Source organism: Callospermophilus lateralis, chromosome 7 (assembly GCF_048772815.1).
Source record: "Callospermophilus lateralis isolate mCalLat2 chromosome 7, mCalLat2.hap1, whole genome shotgun sequence".
In the NCBI taxonomy this organism is placed as follows: domain Eukaryota; kingdom Metazoa; phylum Chordata; class Mammalia; order Rodentia; family Sciuridae; genus Callospermophilus; species Callospermophilus lateralis.
Window position 1 is genome coordinate 68,228,196 of NC_135311.1, and position 27,722 is coordinate 68,255,917.

The following is a 27,722-nucleotide window of genomic DNA, read 5'->3' on the forward strand; positions in this document are numbered from 1 at the left end:
AATATTTTAGGCTGTGCTTACAACTCTACCACTTGTTCAACATATGGCCTTGGCAGTATAGAAAAAGTGGAGATTTGGTGCTAGTCTCTAAGTCAAAATGTGGCTCTGTCATGGACTTGCTATATGAAATAATAAATAATATGCTTCTTCACCTTCATGAGCCTATTTGTCATCAGTAAAATGGAGCTTGTGCCTACTTAATATGCTTTAAGCTTTACTGAAATTATTAAAACCTGTGGCAAATGCTTTGGCATTTCTCAATATGGTAAGTATTGAGGGTGTCTCTTTTTTTTTTTTTAATTTCTTTTTAGTTGTTGATGGACCTTTATTTTATTCACTTATTTATATACGTTGCTGAGATTCAAACCTACTGCCTCACACATGCAAGGCAAGTGCTCTACCACTGAGCCCCAGCCCCAGCCCTGAAGGTGTCTCTTACACAGCCTAGTTTGCTTATAGGTGAAATTAGAACAAGAGCCTAAAGTGTTTTGGGCCCAATAATGCACAACACTGATCAGGAAGGCGTCATAACTAAAATAAATACAGTTTGTGAGAGAATGCACTGGACCTGGCATTCTATAGAAGACTGGGCGCTAGGCTTGGCTCTTCTTAGGATTTGGTTAAAAGCATAGTCTTTGCTTTTCTGAGCCTGCCCAGCAGAGGGAAAAAACACCCACAGATCTGGGTACTGTATCCACCTCCCTTGGTTGTGATCTCCAACAAGCCTCTTCAACTTTCTCAGGGAATTATTATGGTTCTTTCCCGTTGGAAAGTTCTATGGTTCTAGAACTACATTAGAGGATGAGGAGGAAAATAAAAGGTATATGAAGTGACCCTTTGGGTGGATATGGAGCAGGAGGACGCAGTAGGCATAAAGGGAGCAGAAGAGACCATGGAGCTCTGAAAACCAGAGTTTTTTATTTTTTATTTTTTAATCTGTCCTAATTAGTTATACATGACAGCAGAATGCATTTCGATTCATTGTACACACATGGAGCCCAATTTTTAATTTCTCTGGTTGTACACGATGTAGCGTTGCATCATATGTGCAGTCATACATGTACCTAGGGTAATGATATTTATCTCATTCCACCATCTTTCCTGCCCCCCTCCCCCCACCCCCTCCCTAGCTCCCCTTTGCCCAATCAAATTTCCTCCATTCTCCCCATGCTCCCACCCCCCATTATGGGTCAGCATCCACTTATCTGAGAGAACATTTGGCTTTTGTTTTTTGGGGGGATTTTCTTACTTCACTTAGCATGATATTCTCCAACTCCATCCATTTACCTGCAAATGCCATAAATTTATTATATTTTAATGCTGAGTAATAAATAGTCCCTTGTGTACATGTACCACAGTTTCTTTATTCATTCATCTGTTGAAGGGCATCTAGGTTGAAAACCAGAGTTTTTAAAACACCAAGGTGGGTATGAAAGGAGAAAATTCTGATGCTAATAATCAGCTAAATCTATGTAGAAAAAGTCATGCAGATGTGTAGGTTGAATATGACTCCTGCCTCTAATGAACAGTTTTGAGACCTTGGGAAGGTTATAATTTGACTGTTGGATGAATTGAGATTACATACATGGAAAACCCTAGTGTATCTGGCATATAGTAGGTGCTAAGTGAAGTTTCTTTTATCCTCCATTATATTACTTCCTTCTACAGTGATGGTCTCTAAGCTTGAAGAATATGAGTTAAATGGTCAGATTTTAAAAAAATCCTTTCTTTCTCAATTTGGAACCATGAATGAGGTCCATAATGTGCTTTGTTCTGCCTTGCTATCACAAGCAAATTTTCCTTAGGCCTCTTAATGTGAACTGAATCAAGTTTTCTTCACTTGGCTACTTTTTTAGGTTCTCCCTTTTTTGCAGAGCAACTGCCTGAGCAAGGGTCAATTTAATATGAAAAGATTAGCTTGATTGACTTGTAAAAGTGACTGGTTACTGCTCTTTTCCCCCCTTCAAGGGATATGAGCACTTTATGCATTATAATAGGCCTAACAAGGCAAGGATGGAAGACACCCCTTTTTTCCCTTTGGGGAAAAGCAACCAGGAGATGCCCTTCACTCAGGTGGCACTTGGTCCCCCCTAGTGGTGCAATTCAGAAACTCCAGGAGAGAAACCTTTCTACCTCCTTTTCTCTCCCCACTCCTCTCTCTCTTGAACTTGTTCCTGCTCTATCTCTTTTAATTAGAGCTTAATAGTTAAACATTGTAGTTGGGTTCATCGGAGCAAACTCATTACATGCATGGAAATTGATTTCAGTTCATGATCCCCCGTTTTCCCTCTGCTTTTTCTTTCCCTCTTTTCCTTCCAATCTTCCATTCCCTCTCCCATTCTCCTTCCTTTACAACTGATAGAAGAAAATTAGGCTCAACACTCCATCATGCAGGTGGTGCCTCCAACTTCCTTAAAAAGACCCCCAAAGCACAAGAAATAAAACCAAGAATCAATTAATGGGATGTCATCAAACTACAAAGCTTCTGCACAGCAAAGGAACCTGAAGAGAGAGCCTACAGAATGGGAGAACACCTTGGCCAGCTATTCGTCCAAGGAGGGATTAATATCCAAAATAAACAAAGAACCCCCAAACCTTAACATCAAACAATCCCCCCAAAACAAATAACAATCCAAAAGTGGGCAAAAGAACTAAGCGGAAACTTCTCAAAAGAAGAAACACAATGGCCAACAAATATGTGAAAAATATTCAGCAATTCTAGCAAATCAAAACCACATTAAGGTTTTGTCTCACTTCAGTCAGAATAGCAATGATCAAGAATGTGAACAATAATGCATGCTGGTAAGGTTGTGGAGAAAAAGGTACACTCTTACATTGTTGGTGGAACTGCAGACTAGTACAATCAAGAGTGGAAATTCATTAAAAACAACCAACCACCACCACCAACAATCTAGGAATGGAACCATTGTATGACCCACTATCCTACTCCTTGGCCTTTCCCCAAAGATCTAAAATCAGCATACTACAGTGACACAGCCACATCAATGTTTATAGCAGCACAATTCACAATAGCTAAACCATGGAGTCAACACAGATGCCCATCAATAGATGAATGGATTAAGAAATACACACACACACACACACACACACACACACACACACTCACACTGGGATGGGGATTGGAGGGAGTGAATCTGGAAAGGGAGAGCATAGGGCCAGGAAAGAAAGGTGCTGGGAGGGAAGAGGGGAGCCCAACAGTTGTCAGACCTGCTCATGAGGACTGGGAGAAGAGATTGTCAGTTGAGGATATTTGACAGAAATGCTGTGAGATGTGAGAACCCCCCCATACCCTGATCCCACCTGTCCTTCTGATGAATCACATTTAAACTCTACTATTGCTAGAATTTTGTTTCTGAAGAAGGGAATAAGAAAATAGTTCATATAAAGGTCCATGATTTTTACTAATAGAAGTCCTGTTTTCTCTTTACCAAATATTGAATATTCATGTTTTTAAATGCAGTGTCATATTCTTAACCACTCAGGGAACTCACACCTGGGCTGACCCTACTGCTTGGGGCTTTGTGTTTCCAACACTTAATTTTAAGTGCTGGGAATTGAATCCAGGACCCCATGTGTGCCAGGCAAACGCTCTATCACTGAACCACATCCCCAGCCCTATATGCATCTGAGATGTCCTCCCTGAGATTGAGAGATAACAAATTCTCAAAATCTTATAGGGTAAAGGGGTTGTATTATTTTGTATGACAAAACTAAATGTAAGAGCAAGAGATTGGGATATTGTGGTTTAGCACCATATCAGGAAAGCCAGGTAGGGCTTCAAAACAACTATTCTAGAGTCAGATTTGCTTCATAATTCCACAGGTATTTTACCTATAGAGTTGAGGTCCTTATTCCAGAGGTAAGAAGGTTGGCTAAGATAATTGTACACATTGATAAAAAGCCCTTCCCCTCTGCCTGTGAGGGTTGTGGGGAAATGTCACTGTACTTGCCAAATAAGTAATGGGGGATAGTCTGTGTAAGAGAGATTACCAGGAGGAACACAATGTGGGACCTGCAGAGAGCTGGATAGAATGGGTTAAGAAGTGAACAGTGAGGAAATGGGGCTAGGCAGGTCCTTTGGTGTTAAAAAAAAAAAAAAAAAAAAGCAGGAAAGTAGGAAGACTCTGTTGCTCTGTTGGGTAAAGCAAGCATGAATGTTATTTTCCCAAAAGAAGGAACCTGGAGCTGTATTTACTTCCTAGTGGATGCTGCAGGATATGCTTCTGATTGATTTATACTCCTTTCAGCAGCAGAGGGAAGTAGAGAGTAAAAAATGATATGGGCCGAGAACAATAGGCAAGTGTTTAAAAAAAAAAAAAGCATAAAAAATTCAAGGTATTCATGGAAATACTTTGGGAAATCTCTGTAGCAGGCAGGCCACACTATAAAATCATTGGTGATTAAGGGGAAGACAGACTTCAAACTCGAAAGGAGAGAAAGATGAGAAAACATTGGATGAAGAGAGATTTGTATTTTCCATGAAAAAAATGGCTTTTTTTCTGGATCCATCTTTGGCATGTGGCCTCTTACGTAAATGTGAAGCTCAAGTTCAAGGGCTGACTTTGTACCTTTTCAATAAGATGCTTTTCTCTAGCCCTCGGAGATGAGGGGGACTGAGAATACCAGGCTGGAACAGAAGAGAACGGAAGCAGAAATCAGAACAAAATCTGCAGCTCCAGAGGAAACCCTGCCTTCCATGGTGCCCACGCAGCCTCTCTTCCTTAGTCAAGCCCTTTGTCACATTTCTGAGGATCCATTTTGAAAGAAGAACCTGAAGGCTGAGGTGCACAAAGTCACGATGATTGCTGTCTGTGGGGGACATTGTGCATCCTCAGGCTGTTGGTCCAGCTCTCAAAACACCTACTATTCCCAGGAAGCCTGCTGATGCCTTAAGACAGGTATCTGCATTTCCTCCCTGTGCTTCCATTCCCATGGCATTAGAGGTGGGGGAACACCTTGCTTTAACTATTGCACTTTCAGGGAAAAATTAGAGTAAGTTCCCTTATAATCTGGTTTGGTATATATGTTTTTCAGCAGATAAAAATTCTGGGTATCAGCTTCCTAATGTGGACCTGAATCTGTGTGTGCTCAAGTGAGATTGTTTGATCTCAAACATCAAACCATTATGTGCATATTTTATTCAATAATTCCATTGTCTGAGTTTTACTCAATCTTCTCAGAATTGCTTCTCTTGCAGTTATTTTATTTTTTCTTTATCTGGTTCATTATTCAGTGTTGAACTAACACTAATGAAGGAACAAACACCAATAAGGGAGGGAGAGGTAAGTTGACTTCCGAGTATTTGTCCCTGAAAAATTCCACAGAAGAGCACTCGGAAACATGGAACCTGCATGAAGGAGGCAGAGCCCCAATCCTCTCCAGACCCCCAGTGCATCCTCGGGTTAATTCACCCCCTTTTCAGGTGCTTGCTATTTTGTTGAATATTTTGAAAACTCACAAGTAAATCCAAAAATCTATCTTTCTGTAAATAGTAGCAGTACTGTGCAGGGTAGCCTTGGATGAGTTAGGGAATTCCTTTTTGAACCTAGGCACTGACAAGTGAATGCAGGTAAAAATGAGTACAGTCAGCTTCTTCCAGCATTTATTTTTATTTACTATAAAAATTGAATATTTATTACACAAAAAGTACTTTAGAAACAGTAAAATTTACCAAAACCTACTGAATCAAGGGATTCAGTAGGAATTTAAACCTGAGGGCCAAAAAAGTTGAACAGAATCTTATATTTTCTAATAACTCATTACCAGAAGCAAAAACCAATTATATACACATTCAAATATGTGACAAAGATAAAATAACAAATGCTAGATTTTACTGTGAGCTAACAAAAGAAAATGTCTCTACTCAAGGTTGGCCCATTATTTCACTAAGAACAAATCATTTGAGGAATTTAAAAAAACTGTCTTGAACAACGTTAACATTTAGGCTGATACACAACGTATGTGCACAAATACATCCATTCTAATTCTATAACCCTTTGTATTTTTAAAATTGCACCATCTCTTTTAGAGATAATGTATACCATGCAAAAAGCATTCATACTTGTTTTTCTCAGCAATAGAAATAATTGTTAAATGCAAATTTTAAATATGAAGTTTAATTGTAAGCCATCTCAACTCAGAACTTTGGCTTATGTAGTCTGTGTTAATGTCTTAGTGTTGATGAAACTGTTTATGTAAAAAAATGTTAAAGTAACTGTAGTCCATTACCAACGGTACTTAGTAAGATAGCTCCTGCTATTACAGAAGTGATGGACAAGAGACAGGAAGAGACCAATTAAATAGGATTGCAGGGTTTTTTTCATTGCTTCAGCACTTCATATCCAGCTAAAGATAAGAAATAATTACATTGAGGGCATTTTGTAACCATTATTTCATATATATGTCTTCAGAATACAAATCAGGATACAAAACACCTTGTCCTCTCTTTCACTAGTCTTTCTCTTGTTTCCAGAAAGAAATAAACACAGATACTGAAACAATGAACAGTAAATGAAAACAAAGTGGACCTACAGTTTTATTTTCATGCTTTGGCAGGGCTGAAGGATTACGAGATTAGCTCTAAATACTGAAGGGAAGCAAAAAGAACTATCCAGGTATTATTATAGGCATGGGCTTTGCCCCCTTCCAATAAATACATGTTCAGGTGCCACTGAAAATCCTTTAGAACTAATATATTCTGTTACTATACAAGTACTGATCGAATTTAACAAGGTGGGTGAGTGGAGAAGAAAAATAAAATACCTTTTATGAACAGGGTGTTGCTAAGAGAATATAAAGATGAACAGATAATTTTATTGAAATAATGTCAAATCCACAGAATTGTTTGATCATTTTAATGAACCCATCAATATTATGCAGTATTTTAATTAAACGTAGTATTTGAATCATGAAACACTTAAAGAACAGAAACAAAAATTTCTCCATCAAACAACGTTATGCAAATAAACCAATGCAGCACACCTATTGGGACTCTTTCACAGTACTGAGATCCTGAGGATCTCATTTACCCTGTTTTAACATAAATATTAAGTGACAGTAAAATATGATGACACTCAAGGGGAAAATGTTAAGACTGAGAGTAAAAAACGAAAATATAGTACCTATGTGACACACAGATATACCCTGATGTAGGTTAGGGGAAAGAACACTAAATCTTTGCAGGAATGATCAAAAAACACTTAACGATTTTCTTTTAAATGTCATAACTAGTAGAACACTTTAAGTTATGAATTTAAAAAAAATTGCTATCCTTGCATTAACCTACAACCTCTTGCAATTTTGGAAAAAATATTAAATATATCCAAAACCAATAAATTACAATTTGCACTCATGGAATATGTGTGTCTCTGTGTCTGTGTGTGCATGCAAATAAAATGAACCAATGGTATTTTTAGTACAAGTCATAAACGTTTTAAACTTAATTCTCTATACTTAGATTTTGGAAAATACACTCTTGGAAATCAAACGCCAACTAAAGTCTTGTAATTATAATCTAGCAAACTTCATTTAAAAATTCTCTTAAGTGAATATCTACACTTGCTAAATAAAGATCTGCTCCAACAATGTAGTAAAGGTGGTATCAACACCGTATTATTTCATAGGTCAAGCAGTGGTGTCATTGTTTACTGTGTCAGTGCTGTGTTGTTTCAAAAAGCTACTTAAACATTGATGTATAAGATTTAAATAAAAAGACATTTGAAAATTATGGCATCAAGAGCAACAGTTTGCACCAGTAACTATACCCTAGTATGTGGAAAGTAGCTTACATATTCATTATTGGTCGTGGGAGCAATTTGCTTGAATTTATGTAAATGAGGAGGAAGATTTAACCAGTGGCTTTCGCACTTGAACGGAATCAATGACTAACCATGCAGGAGTTCTAGCTTGTCAAGTGAATGGTAGCAAATCTGAATTTTGTTTTGAAAATACTTCTTGTAAAAGAGGATAAGATTTTTTTTAAATACAAATTATGGCTAATTGTGTGGCCCAAATCAGTACATATGACAATTCTACTGGTAAGCACTAAAATAACCATCAACTCACATTTTAAGAAATAAAAATAACAAAACCTTGCATATAGTCAGAATCTGTGAAGTCCTAGAAGAAAGTCTGATCATTATGCCTGGTTCCCTGAGAACTTCAGTGTTCTGGTTAAAGGCAAGTTTTGGTAGGAAGTATATTTTTACACTGTTCCTTCCCATTCAGAATAAGCAATAATGTATGAGGCAGCTTTTGGTGCTCAGTATTTTTTACAGCTAAAATTTCATTTAATGTGAATAATTCTTTTCTCTGAACTTCATTCAGTTCAGGCATGTGCGGCAGATGAGAGAAACTGTATTTACTGTACTTTAATATTTTAAAGACTCACTTTCATCTTTCTGGAACAATGCAAGGAAAACATATACTGCACACAATTTCATGTTTACAGTACCCTTTACCCATCATGTCTTCCAGTTTTTTTTCTAGATGCAGTTAACAGATTACTTCAGAGTTGTATCCAAAATGAGGTGGCATCATAATGCTTAGACCCATTGGAGAAAAACATATTAAAAATGTACATTTCCCAAAAGTGAGTCAGTTGATTTTATTCATTTAACAAGATGCACAATAATAAAAGGCCAAACACAAAGCTCTTTATAAAAAGGAGCAAAATGTATTCCAGAAGAGTTAAAGACATGAGATGAATTTCAGTTAAATGGATCTTTGTGAGCTCGGAGAGCTCATCTTAGACACTGAATTTTTTATAATCATATCTAGAGATCGTGCAGATGGAGGGAAAAAAAACATTTTGCTTTAACATTTACTAAATCCCTAACAAAGTATTTTGAAATCAATTTTAAAATCCAAATCTGTCCCTCTCCCCTCTATCACAGTTTTTGTAAATAACTAAGAATTGTACCCGTACAATTGCACAGAGACTAGGGAAGAGAGAGGTAGTTGATGTGGCCATCCTCTCACAAGGAAACCCCCCAAATATTTTAGGGCACAAAACACAAGGCTTTTGTTATCCAAGAGTAATTAGTTGCAGAGTACAAAAACATTTTGGAGCAGAGTGCACAAAAACTTGAGAATCATAAACAGCCCAAACCAAGTATCATTAGTTCTTAAAGAAATGCTATGTTCTCTGTACCTTACAAAAATTATTCTCACAGATATGGAACCCGAGACCATACAATAGAAAATATTTATATATTTTATATAAAAATTTTTAACAAATAAAAAAAGGCTTTGATGATAAGAAGAAATTTTCAAGAATTCATTAATTTTCAGGATGCCCTGAGGGTAACATGTCCTATGTACCCTGGCTCCTGTTCTAGGCAAAGGCCAAAGGTGGGTATTTTCTCAGGGATCCTCATGGTTGATGAAAGAAACCAGATTAAGGAAGACTTAAGCAAGCTGGGAAAGGAAGTAACAATTAAGCCAAAAAGGAATTCTGCCAAGCATAATATACCCTGCCTAAAAAAAAAAAAAAAAAAAAAAAAAAAAAAAAAAAGTAGGAACACAAATCAAAGACAGTGGTGCCTTTACATCAGGGAAATTTATATTGATGAGTTTTTATAGTTGTGGTGATAAATATCAAAACAGGAAGTCAGTTAAAACAGGTGCACAAATAAAGAAATGGAGATGGGGAGGAGGAGGAGGAAAGAAACCTATACTATCCTAAAGGGAAAAATTGCAAAGTAAAGATTCAGTAATTTCACACTCCTCAACCCATCCTCAATGGGTACTTCTTACATCTTAATAAGTTAAAGATCAATTATTCACAAAGTTCCAGTTCAGTGTTTATACTTTTAACCTGTTTAACTTAGGGCGAGATATTGAGTGGCTTTAATATTTGGTTATGAGGCATCACAATTATCACCCATGTTTCATCTTTATAACTTAGGAAAGTTTATTTCTCTTTTAAAGCCCTGGGGCATACGTTTAAAAATGCCTTTGCAACACAGGTCTCTGATCAACATTTATCTAAGCAAGTCTGCAAACGTTCTGTCACAGGGAGAGGAAGAGTATTGAGCAAACTATCCTCGACAATCAGACAGCTCCGTTTCAGGGACTGACACCCTTCCAGCTCTGGAGGCAGCGTTTCCAGGTAATTACCAATGAGCTCCAGATGAGTGAGGTTCGACAGCTCACCCACATGAGGGGACAAATCCGTCAGGCTATTTCTCCCCAAGAATAAACACTGTAGCTTCTTACACTGAAACAGTCCATCTGGCAGTGTCTCAATCTACAAGGAAACAAAAGCAGCTGGTGAGATTGGGTTGGATGGTGTAGGATAGTACATTCACTTGCTAATGCCCTAGCTACCTTTCCTGGAAACATGTCTGCAGGCTGCTAAGACACACATATTAATGGCAATAAATATGAGGTAGTTGAAGGAGAGAAAGGAAAATTAGGATAGGGGTATCCCATGGAGCCAGGACCCAAATATGTAAGCCCTGCTATGCATGGGTGGGCAACTCATTGGCCTCTGACCCTCCTCAAAGAGTCTTAAAGAAAACATACTTACATCCTCACTGTGCCCAGGATTAAAAAAAAAAAAAGCCGGTAACTCAGGAGAATCATAATTATTCTTGAGTTCCAAATCAGAAATAAATTATTCTCAAGAGTACTTGTAAAGATGAGCAACATCCTTGAAAACATCCTAAGGGCAGACACAAGGCTATTTCTCATACTTTTCTTTTTTCCTATTCACAACCCTTTTTGAGATAGGGTCTTGCTAAATTGCCGAGGCTGGCCTCAAATTTGTGATTCTTCTGCCTCAGCCTCTTGAGTTGCTGGGATTACAAGTGTGTGCCACCACACCCAGTTCTCTTATTCTACTTTTCTCAGTATAGATTGCAACTTGATTCTGTTTTTAAAAGAAGTCTATAGAAGTAGAGACAAAAACATATAAGATAGACATGTACACTTCAGTTCCTTCTACATATATACACCTCTGAATGTTTATCTTTCTTCCTGTTCTCTGGCATGGTTTCAGTTGAATAATTCATGTAACAGACAGGCAATTTTAAATATGAAAAATAACCTGTAAACTAGGTCAACTCCTAGAGCTGCTCCACTTGACTGCTCCCCACTATGGTGCATGGGTTGTGTGTGAGTTTCTAAGGGCACCACAGTGCATATATGAAGTAGGGTTCATTTTGGAGAGACCTCCAAATGAAGTTGAGCTCACACAGTCCTTTCAGCTCATCACTCCATTGAGGGTGGGTTTGGGTCAAACACTACTAGACTATATACGTCCCTATAATACTCCACATATTAGCTGGAGACGAGCGGCATCTACGACACTATAAAACAGGGTAGGTTCCTGGGTACAGGAAGTGACTTTGCTAGATTCAGGGGCTGCCTGCATCCTCTGAAGGGCTAATGCATACTGACTGGGCTAGTTCTGTTGGCAGACAAGCTTTTGGAGCCATCTTCTTTACAGGATAAATACTTTTCAAATGAACTTAAAAATTAGTTACAGCACACTAAAAAAGTGTTCATTATATTATATAATAAGCTCCCTTCTCCTATATCACTAACACATATTCAGTGATGAATATCCTTGAAAGTAAATCACCATGGTAAGACCAACATTCAACACAGATCATCACTATACACACCAAATAGAGGAGAGATATCTATACATTTATTCATTTCTGCTCAAGAGCAGATGCATACACACACACACACACACACACACACACTACACATGGAGAGAGGGGAACAGAAATGACAGAGACAGAAGAAATGCAGTTCTTTTTTAAAGCAACCCCTTCTCTCAGGGACATTTGCAGCTCAGAAGCAGGGTCAGGAATGCACATGTGGAGGAAGATATTCAGGTCTGTGCAGTGTGCTCAGGGGTGAGGGTGCCTATTGGTGCTGAAGTGAAAATAGGGAAGTCTTGGCTCATTTGTATTCAGTAAATATGTGCTGAGTATCTCATATAAGTAAGTGCTAGACTCCTGGCAAGGTGCAGGGGATGAACTGCTGAGCAAGACTGATGGTCTTCCAGAATGTTCATCTAAGGCAGGCTGCCATGAACATCTCAATCTTGGCTCTACTGACATTTTGGGTAGGATGATTCTTGATGTGGGGCTGTCCTGTGCATTGTTAGGTGTTTAGCAGCATTCCTACTCCCTACTCCCCAGTTCCAAGAACCAATAATGTCTCCAGAAAATGTCCCCTGAGGGGGCATGAGTACCCCCCAATTGAGAAGCACTGGTTTAATGGGAAAGAGAAACATTAAATGATTGCACAATTAGTCTGCAATGGGTGGGATAAAAAAAGAGTACCCTGACCTGAGTTGTATCTGGGGAATCCCAGGCCTTCCATTAACTTCAGATTGCCAGCAGTTGCTTAATGGGACTGATTTCCTACTGGGTGATTACCCTGAAGCCATGCCCTCACTCTCCCTGTCTGCCTACCTGCTCTAACACATTCCCACCTAACTTCTTTCAAATCGCCGAATCTGTGATTTTAGTGGTCTTTTCATTGCTCACTAAAGGAGAAGGGCTTCACAAGGCAGGGGAGTGAACCTTTGGGGCTAGAGGCTAGAAGGCCCCTCGACAGTGCTACTGTAAATGAGTTGGGGGCTGTGGCTGGGGCACCCCTCCTCCCTCCATGCCAGTGTCCAACTGAGGAGAAGAGCCTTAACTCACCAACTTGAATTCAACTTTCCTCAAGGAAGCTGGGGAGCTTCTTAAGAAACTCTCCTTCAACTTAGGAATTTTATACTGAAAAAAACCTGCTTACAAATTTTAAAAAAGAGTCTGCCTTGAAGGTTATCTATTTTTGCCTACATCAATAAATTTTATAAATGTTTCATATCATTAATTTATACCTAGGTTCATTTAGTATGTTCCTTTCCTAGACTTTGACACATGAGCCAGAGAGGAGGAAGTAAGTATCCCACTGGTTTCCTCTCCAAAAAATGAGAAAAATTTATAGACCTTTAGGGTGATGATAAACTTTATAAACAAAATGGTGTTTGAAAGTAAACTATAATATATAATATAAACATATATAAAATAAACTAAAAAAAAACTAGAAAAACTAATGGCTACATTAGCACTCAACAGCTCTGGCAACCAAATGTCTTCAGCAAAATGGACTGGGGACTCTAGTACAGATTATTCTCTTTCTCTATCTCCATTTGCCATTGATTATTAAATATTCCACTGTGTCCCAAAGACTGAGTGAGTCTTTCCTTCAGAATCCTTCTCAAGGTCAGATTTTCTTTCTTCCTTTTTTTGGAGGGGAAGGAGGTCAATGCCATATACTACCTCAGGACATGTTCTTGTTTTCTTCTATTCTTCTGTGGTGCTGGGAATTAAACCCAGGGCCTTGCACATGCTAGGCAGGTGCTCTACCACTGAGACTCACCTCCCAGCCCAGCACATAGTAACAAAACCGATAAACTCAATCATTTCAAGAAACAAGGCTCAACATTTCCAGTTTTAAGTAGTGATGTCAAAACAACAAGAAGCACTGTGACACTGTACTATAGAGAATTTCTATGTGATTTGCTTTCTGGTTAGAGTTTTGAGTTCATAAAAGGTGCATAAATGTGGAAGTTGAAAGACCTGGGTGTAAACTGCAGTGGTTTCTAAGATTGAGCACATCTAGTTAAATCCCTCTCCCCATCTTGTGTTTCTCCATCATTATTGATGCCACAATAACCTGGTACCTCTGTCACTGGGAGAGGGATGGCATCCTGCCTCTTCCTCTCTCACCTCACACTACCACACACACACTGCTGTTGCCCATAAGGCATCTTTGAGGTAGATATACTTGAGACATAAGCTCAGGGAAACAAGAACTGGAACACCTGGGCTCAACACCAGCTCCATCCTGGAAGCTTCAGGCCTCATGTCAATCAGTCTGAGCCTGTTTCCGTGTTGGCGAAATAAGGGCAGTGGCCTAGAGTAGGGGTTGGCAAAGGTTTTCTTTAAAGGACCAGAAGAATAAATATCCTAGGCTTTGTGGACCAAGAGGAAAACCTAAAGACATTATGTAGGTACTTATGTAACAAGAGAGAAGAAAAAATTATATGCATTTTTAAGTAATAAAATTCAAAATATAACAATTATGCATATATTTTTTTGTAATATAGGCCCAATAATGAAAAGAACTGGATTTATTTCTGGGCACTAAAATTTGAATTTCACATAATTTTCATGTGTCATGAAACATTATTCTTTTTAGACAATGTAAAAACAGGCTATGTGCAGATTTGACACTCAGGCCATAGGCTGCCAATCTCTAGACTAGATCAACAGTGTTCCTTTTAATATATGAATCTTTGTCTCTTGTTTTAAAATCTACATTCCTACTTCTAAATCATAACTGGTTAAGCCTTTCCATGGGGTTTTGCTTCTTGGTTGCCCTCTCCCAGCCTTTTCAAGTACATAATCAAAGCCTCCTTTGAAGGAACCAGTTCAGACTAACTAGCACTTTCAAGTGTCACCCTAGTGACTGTCAGATGAATCAAACATGAACTAGGCGGGCAGACTCCCAGGTACTCCCCATTCTGACCCACTCCGCTATATGCTCTTATCTCTTATTACGTCTGGGCATCCTATTGCAATCCCCTGTGCATGACCTTTATCTTTGTACATAGCCCCCATCCAGCTTTTCAGGGTGTGTTTCATAGAACACTCCTCCCACAAGTTACTAGGAGAAAGGTGTCTTGCTCAAACACATTTGGCAGATGTTACACACCATCTCTCCCTCTTGGAGAAGCATAATGCATTTCACATGTTAAAGGTACTGAGAAACACTGCAGCAAAAATATGATTAAGGAAGGAAACATTTAATGTTTTTTTGTAATTTTGTTTTGTTGTTGTTTGTGGTAACAACTATTACATCCTGTAACCCTGGCTTGCCCTGTCAATGAATACCTATCACCAGGGCCACCTGGGGGACTGCCCAACACTGTTCTGTGTCTAAAGAACTTCCTGAGACTTGGCAGAAATCAGAGCTTACTTCCCACTGGAGAAACCAACACCACCGGATTCTCGTGTCCCCAGCTCTCTTATAGCTAGTATGGGTGTTCAGAAACTGTGCCAATCAGGTGTTCAGACTTGAATCCTGAATTAGCTTCAAAGCCTTGTAATCTAAAGATCTCTCCTTTATCTTAATGGACTCTCCCCTTTTACTTATAAGTAAAGTCTCTGAGTTCTAAAAAATCAGCATGAATTTTCTTCTCATCTCCCCATTTTGCTAACAACTACAGTTTTCAAAACCAATGTCTGATGATTATGATGTTCACTAGCCAACTCCATGCTCATAGCTATGTTTAGCAAAAAGAAAATGTGAATTACAAAAAGACTAGAAGATAATACATTTTGGGGTGGGTTAGAAGAAAATAGCAGTGCCCATTTTTCAAGCAGAGGAAGATCGGTTTCATCTCTTGGCAGGCCTGATTTATGTTCCCCTTCTCCCCATATGGACATTACCCTCACTCCCTTGCCCTTTAGAGTAGCAGGGATTTTTTCCTTTTTTTTTTTTTTCCTTCCTCCTTCACATTTTAACCTAGGAAACTACTCATTTATTTTGTTTTTTCTTGTTTCAGTGAAGTTACATTTTCCTTAACTTGGCTGTACTCTTGCAAATTATGGTTCATTTTTATACATGGATGCTGGAAAAAGCTTCCAAGAAGCCCCAGTATTGCATTATAGAGCCAGGCCTTTCATTTTGAATTGTCTTTCTAGATATTCATACAGATCTTGAGTCTTTTTTAACTGCCTCTCCAGAAGGATTTATGAATAATTCATAATCTTAGCATTTTTAAACAAAAAGTTACTTGGATGGCAGATTTGGAAGGCTGAAAATTAAACTTTTCTGTGTGCTCAAGACAAAAAGTAAGCTCTACCACAATTAGTAAGTTTAAAACACTGTAACTATGATGTTTCTATAGAAAATGGAGAAAGAGAATAAAGAGAATTAACATTTGTTGAGCAACTATCATGTGCTAGAAACTGGGCCAATGTGTTTATGTTATCATATAATCTGCATGACAAATCAAAACTTAATATAAGAAATTGAAGTTCAGTGTTTTTGTAAATTGTCTAAGATCACATGGGCTGGGGCTCAAGCTCACAGAATGTTTAATATGTCATAAAGTCTACTTTCTTTTTCTATGTTACAAATTGCAAGCACAGCAGAGAGCCTCAAAAGACTGGCTGAATAAAGGATAGATTTACTTACATTGTTGTTGGTCACAGCAAAGTACTGCAAATTACTCAGATACTGGATTTCTTCTGGAATGAAGGTCAGGTGGTTATAGCTTAGATCCAAATAATATAGTTTGGTGCATAGAAAAAGCTGCAAGGGCAGATTCTCAATATTATTATGATCCAAAGAGAGCTGCTCTAGGTTAGATAATGCTCCGATCTGGGCAGGAATATAAGCAATGTTATTGTGCCACAGTTTTAAGCAGGAAAGATTCTGAAGATGCTGAAAGCTAATGATCTCTTCCACAGTTTTAAGGTTATTTTCCTTTAGGTCCAACTCATGCAAATTGTTCAGGCTAAAAATGGAGTGTGGAATGCGTTCCAGGTCACAGCTGATCAGTTCTAGGCTTTTCAAATTGACCATCTTTTTCAAGTTGTTCAGCACAACCAGTTTGCTTCCTTCATTGTCAAGGGACAGCTTCTGCAGCGAAGGCAGGAGGTCTGTGACCACCTGGGGGATCCGAGACAGGCTACTCTTCAAGTAGAGGGTCCTCAGGTTTTTTAGGTCCTGAAAGCCCTCCAGCTGCATGGTACTCAACTGCTCTGGGAGAACACAGCCTGACAGGTAAAGTTCCTTGAGATTCTTCAGGTGAAATACCCAGCGTGGGATTTTTCCCATTTCAGTAAATTTCAGGCGGAGGATTTTTAAATTCTCCTCTAAAAAGGCCAGGGCAGGATGGTCTACCACCAGAGATGAATGGTACACATGAAGCTCCTTGAGGTTGACCAACTGCGAGACTGCAGAGGGCAGTTTGACCTCAGGGATAAGCTCTAGGCTGAGCACTTCCATTTCTGTTAATTCAAACACATTATCAGGAAGACCACTGAGCATGAAGAGATGCAGCTCTATCTTGTCCTGGGAGTTTTTCACAAGTTTACTTTTCAGTTTCTCAACCGTCCATTCGTTGTTAAGGTTGATCTGCTTCAGTTTGTTCTCACTGACCTCTGACAGGAATATGGAGAAGCGTTTGGAATAAAGAGGATCATACTGGTCAGCCAGATGGAGGATGAAGGCAAAGTCATTCTTGACGTCCGGGATATCGCTGTAGTTGCTTTTTTCTCTTAACGCCTCAAAGGAATATTGCTTCAGGGAACTCCTCAGCATCCACCATAAGCTATAGGAGGAGGTGAGACCATATAGTATTACCAAAATAACATAAAATGAAGCCAGGACTTTAAATATTTCTGCCAAGGAGTAGACACACTGGTAGCGCTTATATCCTGTAAAAGCCTGCACGTCGATTGAACAGTCAATTTCAAGAGTAATGTAGGTTAAAAAATATGGAACATAAGTTATGATGAGGACAAACAAAATGACTTTGACTATTATCTGCTTCAGATACACCCGGTAAATGATGTCCTTCTGCTCCACGTGCAGACGGAACCTTTTCACTTTCTCAAAGATGGCTTTTGCCTGTTCCCCTTCCTTCTTGTCCAGGACACTGGAAGTTGGGCTTTCTATGCTGGCTGACTCCAACCCTGACTGTGGGTAAGGCAGGGACTGCTTGCTGGAGTCTACCTCAGCTGAACACCCTGAGGACGAAAGCAAAGTCTTGGACTTGGAGACCTTCAGGGGCCTCACTGACTGTTCAGCCACTGTTTCTGACAGGGCGCGGGTGGTCCATGGAGAATCGAAGCACTTGTGAAGGATGGCCACAAAATGCTCCAGCCTGGAACTGGTGCTGGGGTAGTGAAGCCAAAAGTTGCTGCAGGCTGCAAAGATAAGTGTGTGCAAGAGCACCAGGTAGGGGAAAAACTTCGCAAACCAATGGAGCTGTTTCTCGTAACAGACTGCGTCGATGTAGGAGTACTGCTGTCGATGGAGATCATTCTGGATTCGGAGGGGGAGCGGAAGCGGTGTCCCAGAATTATAGGATGTGTTCACGCTGGCTTTCAGGAGGTCCCAAGGCACAGCGCAGTGATTGTCAAATTCCACTTTGCATGGAAGACAGCACAAGACCCTGCTCTGAGTGAGCTGGAGAGCTCCGGCCAGCACAGCCACCAACAGCATGATAAGGGTGATGTAATACCAGAAGACGTCCCACCATGGCTTTAAGATGTGATAAGATGACTGGGCGTCTGCCAAGCATTTTAGCTCTGTTAGTGTAATCATGACTCTCCTTTGCACGAGTACAGAAACTGGTGAGGAAAAGAAAAGAAACACTACTGAAACAAGTACTCACATGTACATTTCATTCTAATGCCTGTATGTACATTCCTTACCCAAGTAGATTTTTAGCTCAGGGCTAATCATGGGGCACATGAACCTTCTGGTTTCATTTGAAAACACGGCCATACCAACCCTGCACTGTAAAGTCCCTGACATGGGGGCTCATTTGGTGATAGGTAGAGTGGATCTGTAAAGAAATTTGGGGGTAGTTCTTGAGGCAATTATTTAATTACCTCCCTGGTTTAAACTCCAGGTTGGGTTACTAAAAACCAGGAGCCATTTTTTTTCTTGTTTTCTTTTTTTTTAAGTGATATGGAACAAATTTTCTTGTGCTACCACTTTCTAATGGTAACATTCCATGTTCTCTAAAAGGTCTAAGTAAGCTCCTCTCTGCATGGCACCTCATGTCTGGAACATCATTTATAACCTAAGTGTTGTTCGAAACACAAAAAGGAACCTTTTTTTGTGCAAGGTTGGCTTTATAAGGGTTTCCCCCTTTGGCTTACAGGAATCTACCCATTTCTTCCCAAACTGTCACCGAATGTATCATCTCCTTTCCTCGGCTCTTGCTTTACAATTTAAGTATATGAGTATTTAAAAACAGCATATTTGGGCTGGTGATTTGGCTAGTGGTAGTGCACTTGACCAGCATGTGTGAAGCCCTGGGTTTGATACTCAGCACTGCCCCCACCCCACCCCGTCTCCCTAAAAGAAAGAAAGGAAAACTGAGTATTTAAAGTTGGGAAATAAGAATAATGATTGAAAAAGGAACAGGGAAGAAAAACCCTGTTAGAATACTCAATCCTTGGGATTCAATACATTTTCTACTTTATAGTCAGAACAGATTCAACTTCCTCGGCTTGATAATGTGGCATGTTTAATGTCATAATGGCACAGTGCTAACAGATAAGTGATTAAGGCACACTCTATTATTATTTTTGCCTTTAGAAAAACAAGACACATTTTATATCTGTACCTTGGAAAGGATTCAGACAGTTCTCCTGAGAATTTCTGTTTAGCCACATTTGTATAAATTGTTTAAACAATTACTAATTAGTGAAATCCAGACCACCTATAAGTTGGTGCAGAATAAGATAAAAGGAAACATATGGAGCTTACGAAGTGTCTGATAAGAAAAAGAAAAAAAGAGACCATGGTAGCACTGTTGCTGTTTGCTGGAGAGTCCAGCTCTAATTGTGCTCAGGGGCTGCTCTTGGCTTTCTTTTTTTTTTTAATATTTATTTTTCAATTTTTGGTGGACACAACATCTTTATTTATTTTTATGTGGTGCTGAGGATCGAACCCAGCTCCCCGTGCATGCCAGGTGAGCACGCTACCGCTTGAGCCACATCCCCAGCCCTGCTCTTGGCTTTCCTGAGTCTGATGTTTCTTTCCGGGGCCTGAGTTTCTTGTTAGATAACCTTTTACCTGTAGCACCCTCAAAAGAAACCTTTCTTGCTCTCATGGGAGACCAGTTCCTGCCTTGAACCTTAGAATCCCATCACAAAGGCATGCTGTTAATAAGCATCTTCTCTTTTGCAGGTCTGAACATATTCCTGACCATCTGACTCTGAGCCCTATTCCTTCATGCTCTCTACCTTTTGCTAGAAATCCCATGATCCCTGATTTTAATTTCTGAACTGCAGTGTCACTTTCTGCCTATATTCTCTCTGGGCATTGATCGAATATATGTATACCACTTCCTCCTAAGCCCTGTGGCTTGATTATATAACTTCTCCAGAGCTTCCCTCCCTTACTCTAGGTTAGTGGGTCTGACTCTCAATTTCTCCCATTCTGCATTGCCCCCACTGTGGTTAACCATAATTGCATGTCAAGACAAGACAAAAACCAAAAACAAGAGGATTACATGAGATAAATATGTAGTTGTGGACTTAGACCCCAAAATACCATAAGCATGATGGGTGGGTAGAATAGTAGAAATATTGCTGGATGAAAGAACATGTTAAGAGTATCTATGAATTTTAACTGTCTTGTGTGCATAATTTCAGCTAATTGTATAATAGCTATTATGCTAAAACAATGATTTATAGCCTTTGGCCACATTAATTTGTGAACCCAGATAAAAGGGTGACAGGTCTTTTGTGCCTGTCTGGTGAAATCACACCTGGAACTTAATGCTCAGTTACGGGCTGAAGACAGAAAGGGCAACAAAATCATCAGGAGCTGCCATCTAAAACCATTCTCGGCAGAGGGATACAGGGAATCAGTGACATTCAGCAGAGATAAAGGATGACTAGGGAAAGATGAGAACTTATCTTTACATTTTTGTGCAATTACCTCATGAGTAAAAGAATTAATGGATTTGTTTCAGATGCAAACTGGGTGGGTAGAAGATTTAGAGAGTTGTTTCAATTTGTTGGTGGAAACAGTTTAGCTCCCTGTCACTAGCTGGGGCTAGATGAATAAAATGACCATCCCTCAGGGATGTTGTAAAGGAATTTCTTGTAATATATAAAGAGAGCGAACCAGATAATCTCTAAGGGCTTTTCCAGCTCTGAGTTTATGGTGACATATTTGTCCTCCAAGGACCCTGAGAATTAAATTCTTTTATGCAACTGAAACTGTGGAAGAATGAAACAAATAGTTCAAACAATGATAAAGGTATTTGGCAGACAACAGAGATTTACTCAACAAGGAATACTAGCCAACACTGACCAAAATAATTAAGTATTTATACTTACTAAAATGGAAAAAATGAATCAAATAAATCAGCTATGCTTCAATCAGGGGGTCTACACCTTTTGAAGTTTCTTAGACACACCATCTCTGAGTTTGTCTTCATTCTATGAGAAAGCATAAGTATCTTGAAAGACATATATTCATTCAAATGAACAAAAACATTGCAGAAACTGTCTTTCCAGACCCTCTCCATCAGGAGACATGATATGGCCAATAGATTATCATAGGTTAGTTTACTTTCAACTCAGAGGCACAACCTGGCAAAGCTGTATATACCACCAGTCCCCACCCATACCCATCAGACCATGTTCATACCCTGAACTCCCTTTTCAATTACAGAGTAGTTTCTACAGAAATTTAGGTCCAACATGTTTTAAAATTCTGTATCTATAACACTTAGCTATTCCCAAATAGTTTGCGTATGTTAATTTCTCTCACTAAGCCTCATACACAGTTGGTCTTATTTGCATTTCTCAGATGGCTTGTCAAACCATGTTAATTTCTGCACTCTAATTTAAAACCACACTTCTATCCAAATATATATGCTCCAAAAATTTAGTCTACCAGTTTCATTAGAAAAAGTCACAAAGCAAGAAGACTTTCTCATACACAACTCAGAAATATGGCTGAAATTCCCTGAATTTGTCATTACATATATTAGTATGTACATAGTTTTTTTTTTTTAATTTGATAGATTAACAAAAACCATTCTCTGCATATACTACAATCACTTGTGACAGTTGAACTGCAGGAAAACTCTGAAATGCTATATTAAAAAAAATTGAGTCTGAAAAAATATATTTTTAGTGTCCATGGAAACTCAAAAAAGTTGCTGGGAAGGGTTTTATTTTCCCTTAAGATACTATATAGATATTTAAAAATAAAATATTATGTATTTGAATTCTAGCAAAGAGTATTTGCCCCAAATTGTATTGGGTTAGAAAGCTCTATTAGAATATCAGACAACCTATCTGTTCACTAACTCAGCACTACTGGAGAATAAATATACAACATAACAGCATTTAGAAGCAGAGAGCAGGATAAAGACCTATGGAGCTCATGCTCAGTATGCATGAGCTTTAGGGCTCAATAGCCAGCACACACATATGCACACTCTGATTGTGACACACTTTACATTTTCTTCCACAGCACTACATCTATAATTTCCAGAATGCTACTCCCTCATCATGATGCTCCTTACACAAGTTTTCCTTTAATAGTACAAATACATTTCCTACTTTATAGGCAGTATGTTTATGAAAGAGAGAGATCAACCTCCAACTAAGAGTAACAATTTTAAATTATCATAATAAGAAACTACTATCAATCTACCATTGAACCACTCATGAACATGTTTGCTATATTCATTCCATCTGAAAATGATTTGGAAAGGACTTTCCTGTTTGCCTTTTTAAAAATTATGAACTTTTCCTGTAATCACCTAATTCAGATTTCCTTTGATGAGTTCCTTGTCAATAAGAGCAAATAAGAATTTATTGTTAGTGGAAAATACCTTGCTCAAAGCAACAAAACCATCAAGAAACAACTTCAATTGGAACTTAGGAACTCCAACCCTGAGCCTTGTCAATGCCATATCACAAGGTAATATCTCAGTAAATCCAATGAGCTGTGCTGAGGTCTGTTTCTCAAAAGCTGGAGAAAAAGTTATAGAGCTCTTTCCCCCAACATTCACATTGTAACTGAGTTCTATAATAATCTTGAAAAACAAGGATGCAAATGTAGTTTACTGCAAGGTCTCAGTTTTATGGATACATACCATGTAACCTATTCTCTTAGCATAAATATTTTTCTACTAAGTATTTTTACTGAATTATCTAAGACCTAATATTTAAATACATAGCAACTTGATTAAAGGTTACATGAAAACTTTCAAGCATTCTTACCTATCAAATGCTGCTAATTTTTCTAACTGAAGTACTTAATTGGAATTAGAGCCATTATACCTTTTAATACAGTTTGCATGTGCCCTAAACATTTTCCAAACCATATTTTGGCAAAGAATGAGAATTCAATCCAAATGAAATCCCTATATCTAATACACAAATGCACTAAATTAGTTCAAAGAAATTATATTAAGAGTACCAGATTTTATGGTCTTAATCTCATTCCTTTAGCTTTTAAATCTCATTAAAAAATCATAAAAGCTTTTCAAAACACATGAATTCATCTGACAATCTCATCCCAAAGTCTCTAAGACTGGAACAACACCACTCAACTTAGGCATCTTTATTTCCCAGTAGACCTTATTTTACTTTGAAAGCATTTCCAAAATAACCAGTGAAAAAATAAACAAATGAGGATCAGATGGTATTTAGAGTCATTGTATGCTGAGAACGACATGCTTTTTCAAAGATATGTCCTTTGATCCCAGAAAGCCGGGGTTCTCTACACTACTCTCACTGAAACTTGATTTAAAAAATACCTTACATTCTGTCAAAATGTTTTATCAGTACTAACCTATATTTAACTATAATTTAAATTTGCCTCTATTTATTTATCTCCTTAGAAAATAATGTATCTGAACCTCTGAATTATTTGCCCCTCTTTTTTATACTAAAATAACCCATTTAACCACACTTCAGAAATCTGAAGCCCAGCATTTAGCATTTTGCCTGTATTTATGTGATCACTAGTAGCAAGGATACTTGATATATCTGTTCCCTTATGTCCCTTACCAGTTCCTTCAGATCTTGTCAGTACATAGACTTTCAGATAACAAACATTCTTTCCAAACTTGGTCATAGTTTAGAGACCTAGAAAGAAACTAAGAGAGAGATTTATCTGGTAGAATGGTTCTTTAATATTAATGTCCATAAAAATTGCCGAGAGCTTATTAAAACAAAAAGTGAGCTTGCCATGGTGCCAATGATCTCAGCTACTCAGGAGGCTGAGGCAGGAGGATAGCAAGTCCAAGGCCAGCCTTGACAACTTAGCAAGACCCTGTCTGGCAAACAAAACACATAAAGTGATAATAGGATCCTACCTTCAGAGTTTCTGGTTCATAAGGTAGTTCTAACAAATTCTAAATTGGATGCTACTGGTCCAGGGATCACCTTTTGAGAATCACAGTTTTCAGACAGCAGTTTTCAAAACTTTGGCTTCACATTGGAACTGTCTGGGGGCACTTTTAAAAGAAACCTAATCACAAGTCCTATCCCCACAGAACAATCCAAGTGGTCTAGTTGAGGCAAAAATTTTCCTCAGGAGGAGAAAACTTGTAAAATAGATTGGCAATAAATTATCTGGGGAAAAAATTCATATCTTTTAAATCTTCTTGGCAATTACACTAGATGTCTACAATGCTCCATTCTCTCCACGCTATAGTTAGAGCTACACGAGACTCGGGTATGTGAGGAGTAGAACAATGGGTCACTGGCAGGACAGACTGAAGGAGGAGGGACTAAAATGTCTGAAAATCTGTTTCAATATGGGGTAAAGAAATAATATGTGTAAATTTTATAATGTGCTTGAAAAGAAAGCAAAGAATGAAATAGTCACTGCTATATTTTGGATCTTAAAAATCTTCCAAAGGCCCTGTGTCAGAAGTTAGATCCCCCACCTTGGGAGGTGGTAGAACCTTTAAAAAGTGGCTCCTAGGGCTCAATGGTAGAGTGATTGCTGAGCATGTGTGAGGTACTGGGTTTGATCCTCAGCACCATATTAAAAAAATAAACAAGTCTCCATCTATAACTATGGGAAAAAAAAAGCACACCTAGAGAAAGTCAGTCAGGTGAGTGGGTGGGGGGAATGAGCTTCAAGGGATAATGGGATCCTGGACCCTTTGCTCTTTCTTGTGGAGAGCCATCCATGGGCTGTGCATGAACTACATCAGTATCATAGCCTAGTGAATAGGAGAATCTGGTGTCTGGGAACTTCCAGTGGAAATTTCCTTTGGCCAGGACCACCCAAACACATGTGACCCTATTCAAGCTCTGCCCCAGGTCCCACACAGCACAGAACATGGGGTGTCCTGCTGCAGCCACACAGCCTCTCAGAGATGGGTGTAACCTGCCAAGATGCCAATCAACCTGTTGCTGGAAGACATCAAGAAGCAAGACTCCACCCATGAAGCCTTATCCCTGCCTTTGTTGTACCCTCTTTAAATAAATGAAGGGGCCATTTTCTAATTGTCCAGCTTCAGCTCCTGTGTGGGCTGGGCCTATCAGATGCTCTCCTTTAAAACTATTTTTCTGACTCTGTCTTTTGTTCTCCACTAATTATTTGTGACTTATTTTCTCCCATGGTCCTTTTTCCCTCCTACACAGGAAAAAAGACACCCTGGTGAGGCGCTGGCAGCTTCCCCATAGTTTCTCTCTTTCACTTCCTGGCCATGATACCATGAGCAGTTTCCTCCGCCACATGCTCTAGCCATGATGTACTTCCTTGCAATAAGGCCAACTGATCAAGGACTGAAACCTCCAAAACTGCAAACCAAAATACTCTTTTCTTCTTTTTTAATTGATTATCTCAGATGCTCTGTCACAGTAACAGGAAGCTCACTAAAATACTTACTATAAATTAAAATTCAACACCATGTAACAACACTGGACATCTGATGGAGGTCCAGAGTGGGAGTCAAATGAATTCCAATTTTGTTCCTCTGCTAATATAATACCTTACAGTTTGTAGCATGTGGTGCATAGTAAATACTTATACAATAAATATAATGTACAAAAATGCAAATTATGTGAAAAATTTCAGATATTTATACATAATGTATTCTAAGATGATAAAAACTTTGAGCTGGCCCAAGTGGAGAAGGAGTGGCTAGAACTCAGTAGTATATAGATGGAAGGACTTTTGATGAACTGTTCAGCATATTCTGCAATTTAATGATTTTAAAAAACATTAAGGTTTTATTTCTTGAGATTTTGTTGGGGATTCTTGTATTTCATGGTGTTGGCCAGCACAAAGATGGCTGGAAGGTCCAAAATGACCTCATTTGTTCATTATACTGCTGGCTCATAACTTCTTCATATGAGAGTCAGTGTGGTGCTTTGAGTGTCCTCAATGAACATGGTGGCTGGGTTCTAAGACAGAGTGTTATAAGCACAAAAATTAAAGCTGTGGACCTTTTAGGGCATAGCATTTGAAGTTACACAGTGCTGTGTCCATGAAAATCTATTAGTCAAGGGAGATACAAGGCCAGCTCAGATTCAAGGGGATGGGATGCAGAGAACACCTCTCAGTAGTGAGATGACGAAGAATTTGCAGCTATGTTTAATATACTACTGTCCGTAAATAATTCCATAAATCTTCCATAAATAACTTACATCTCTTCTCCACAGAAAGCACAGTAGCTCTCTCCCCAAACATTCACACACCATCGCATCAAATTCAGGCTTAAAGGCAGGCTTGTGTCTTATAAATCAGGGCAGCATCCTTAAGATTTTCAGAAGCTACTCCATGCAGCAGAGATATCTAGGAGGTTATCATATAGGGTTTTATAGCTGTGTCCTTGCTTTTATTTTCACCTTGAGACCAAGTTTTGCTGGTAATAGTGCTCTGGATCTGATCTTTGGACCTGAGACCATTTTCCTTCTTTGAGTATCTTTTGTTGAGTAGAGAAGGTTGCTAGGAATAAGAAACAGTTTTATTTCCATACCTAGACAATTCTGGATTGGAAATATTTCCTCTAAAGTCTGCTTACAATCTGGACAGTTTGTTCTTTAATGCATCTCTTTCTTGCAAAACTTTGATCATAGGTGGTTAAAAAATGAAGTTATTAGTTGGTGCTTTCAATATTCTGCTGAAAAATCTCCTACCCTAGATCCACAAGGTTGTTAGGTTCATTTTCTGTATTCTGTGTGATTTGTAGGTGATGGTTTAGCCTATTTTTCTGCCAATAAAACATAAGAGTGCTATTTTATATCCTCCAATAGCAATTTCCTCACTGACCTTTATACACCATTAATACTAGTTTTACTACCCTTCAGACCTTCACCGCTTCCTTTTCCCAAAACCAATGGCCAGATGTTTTGTTATGGTAGTACCTCACACTTCTAGGTACCAATTTTTGGTTTTGCTTATTTATTTTGTGTAACAAGCCATACCAAAACTTAGTGATTAAAATAATGATTCGCTGTATCTGATAATTCTGTAGGATGATGAGGCAGTCTCATTTCGCTTGGTATTCATTGGGATGCTGGGGTGCCTAGAAGGTCCAATATGCCTCTATGCTACACTGGTACCTGGGCTGCCTGCTTGTTGCGGGGCTCAACTTGTGCTATTGACTGGGCCCTTGGCAGTCTCCACATTGATTCTTTAGGCTTCCTCACAGCAAAGGGGATGTTTTGAGAGGGAATGTTCTATGCATACAAATTCAGAATTTGCAAGTCTCTTAAGGCCCAGTCTTAGAAATTACTACACCCCCACTTCTGCCACATCCTGTTGATCCAAAAATATAACAGAGACAGTAGAGAGTCAAAGGCAGGGAAACAGATGGGAGGAGTTGCAAGTATTTGCTGTCACTTTTAATTCATCATAGGATGCCATAAACATTTAAGTAGCCAATGGTTCCTCAGTAAAGGAGTCTTTGAGGAAAATAATTTAATGAGTGAAAACCA

General features: G+C 38.7%; 1 protein-coding gene across 7 annotated transcripts in view; it reads right to left on the reverse strand.

Moving 5' to 3' along the window:
* Window positions 1–5,667: 5,667 nt before the first annotated feature.
* Lrrc8b (leucine rich repeat containing 8 VRAC subunit B) overlaps window positions 5,668–27,722 on the reverse strand; it is a 69,384-nt gene continuing 47,329 nt past the window's right edge. For 6 of the 7 annotated variants that reach the window (XM_076863550.1, XM_076863548.1, XM_076863546.1 and 3 more), the window contains 3 exons: window positions 21,138–21,239; window positions 16,240–18,404; window positions 5,668–10,270 (listed from right to left, as the gene is read on the reverse strand). In XM_076863550.1, the coding sequence (XP_076719665.1) occupies window positions 9,998–10,270; window positions 16,240–18,378 (2,412 nt within the window). In that variant the 5' untranslated portion in view covers window positions 18,379–18,404; window positions 21,138–21,239 and the 3' untranslated portion in view covers window positions 5,668–9,997. The remainder of the gene's footprint in view (window positions 10,271–16,239; window positions 18,405–21,137; window positions 21,240–27,722) is intronic. The other variant, XM_076863552.1, reaches the window with a different exon arrangement.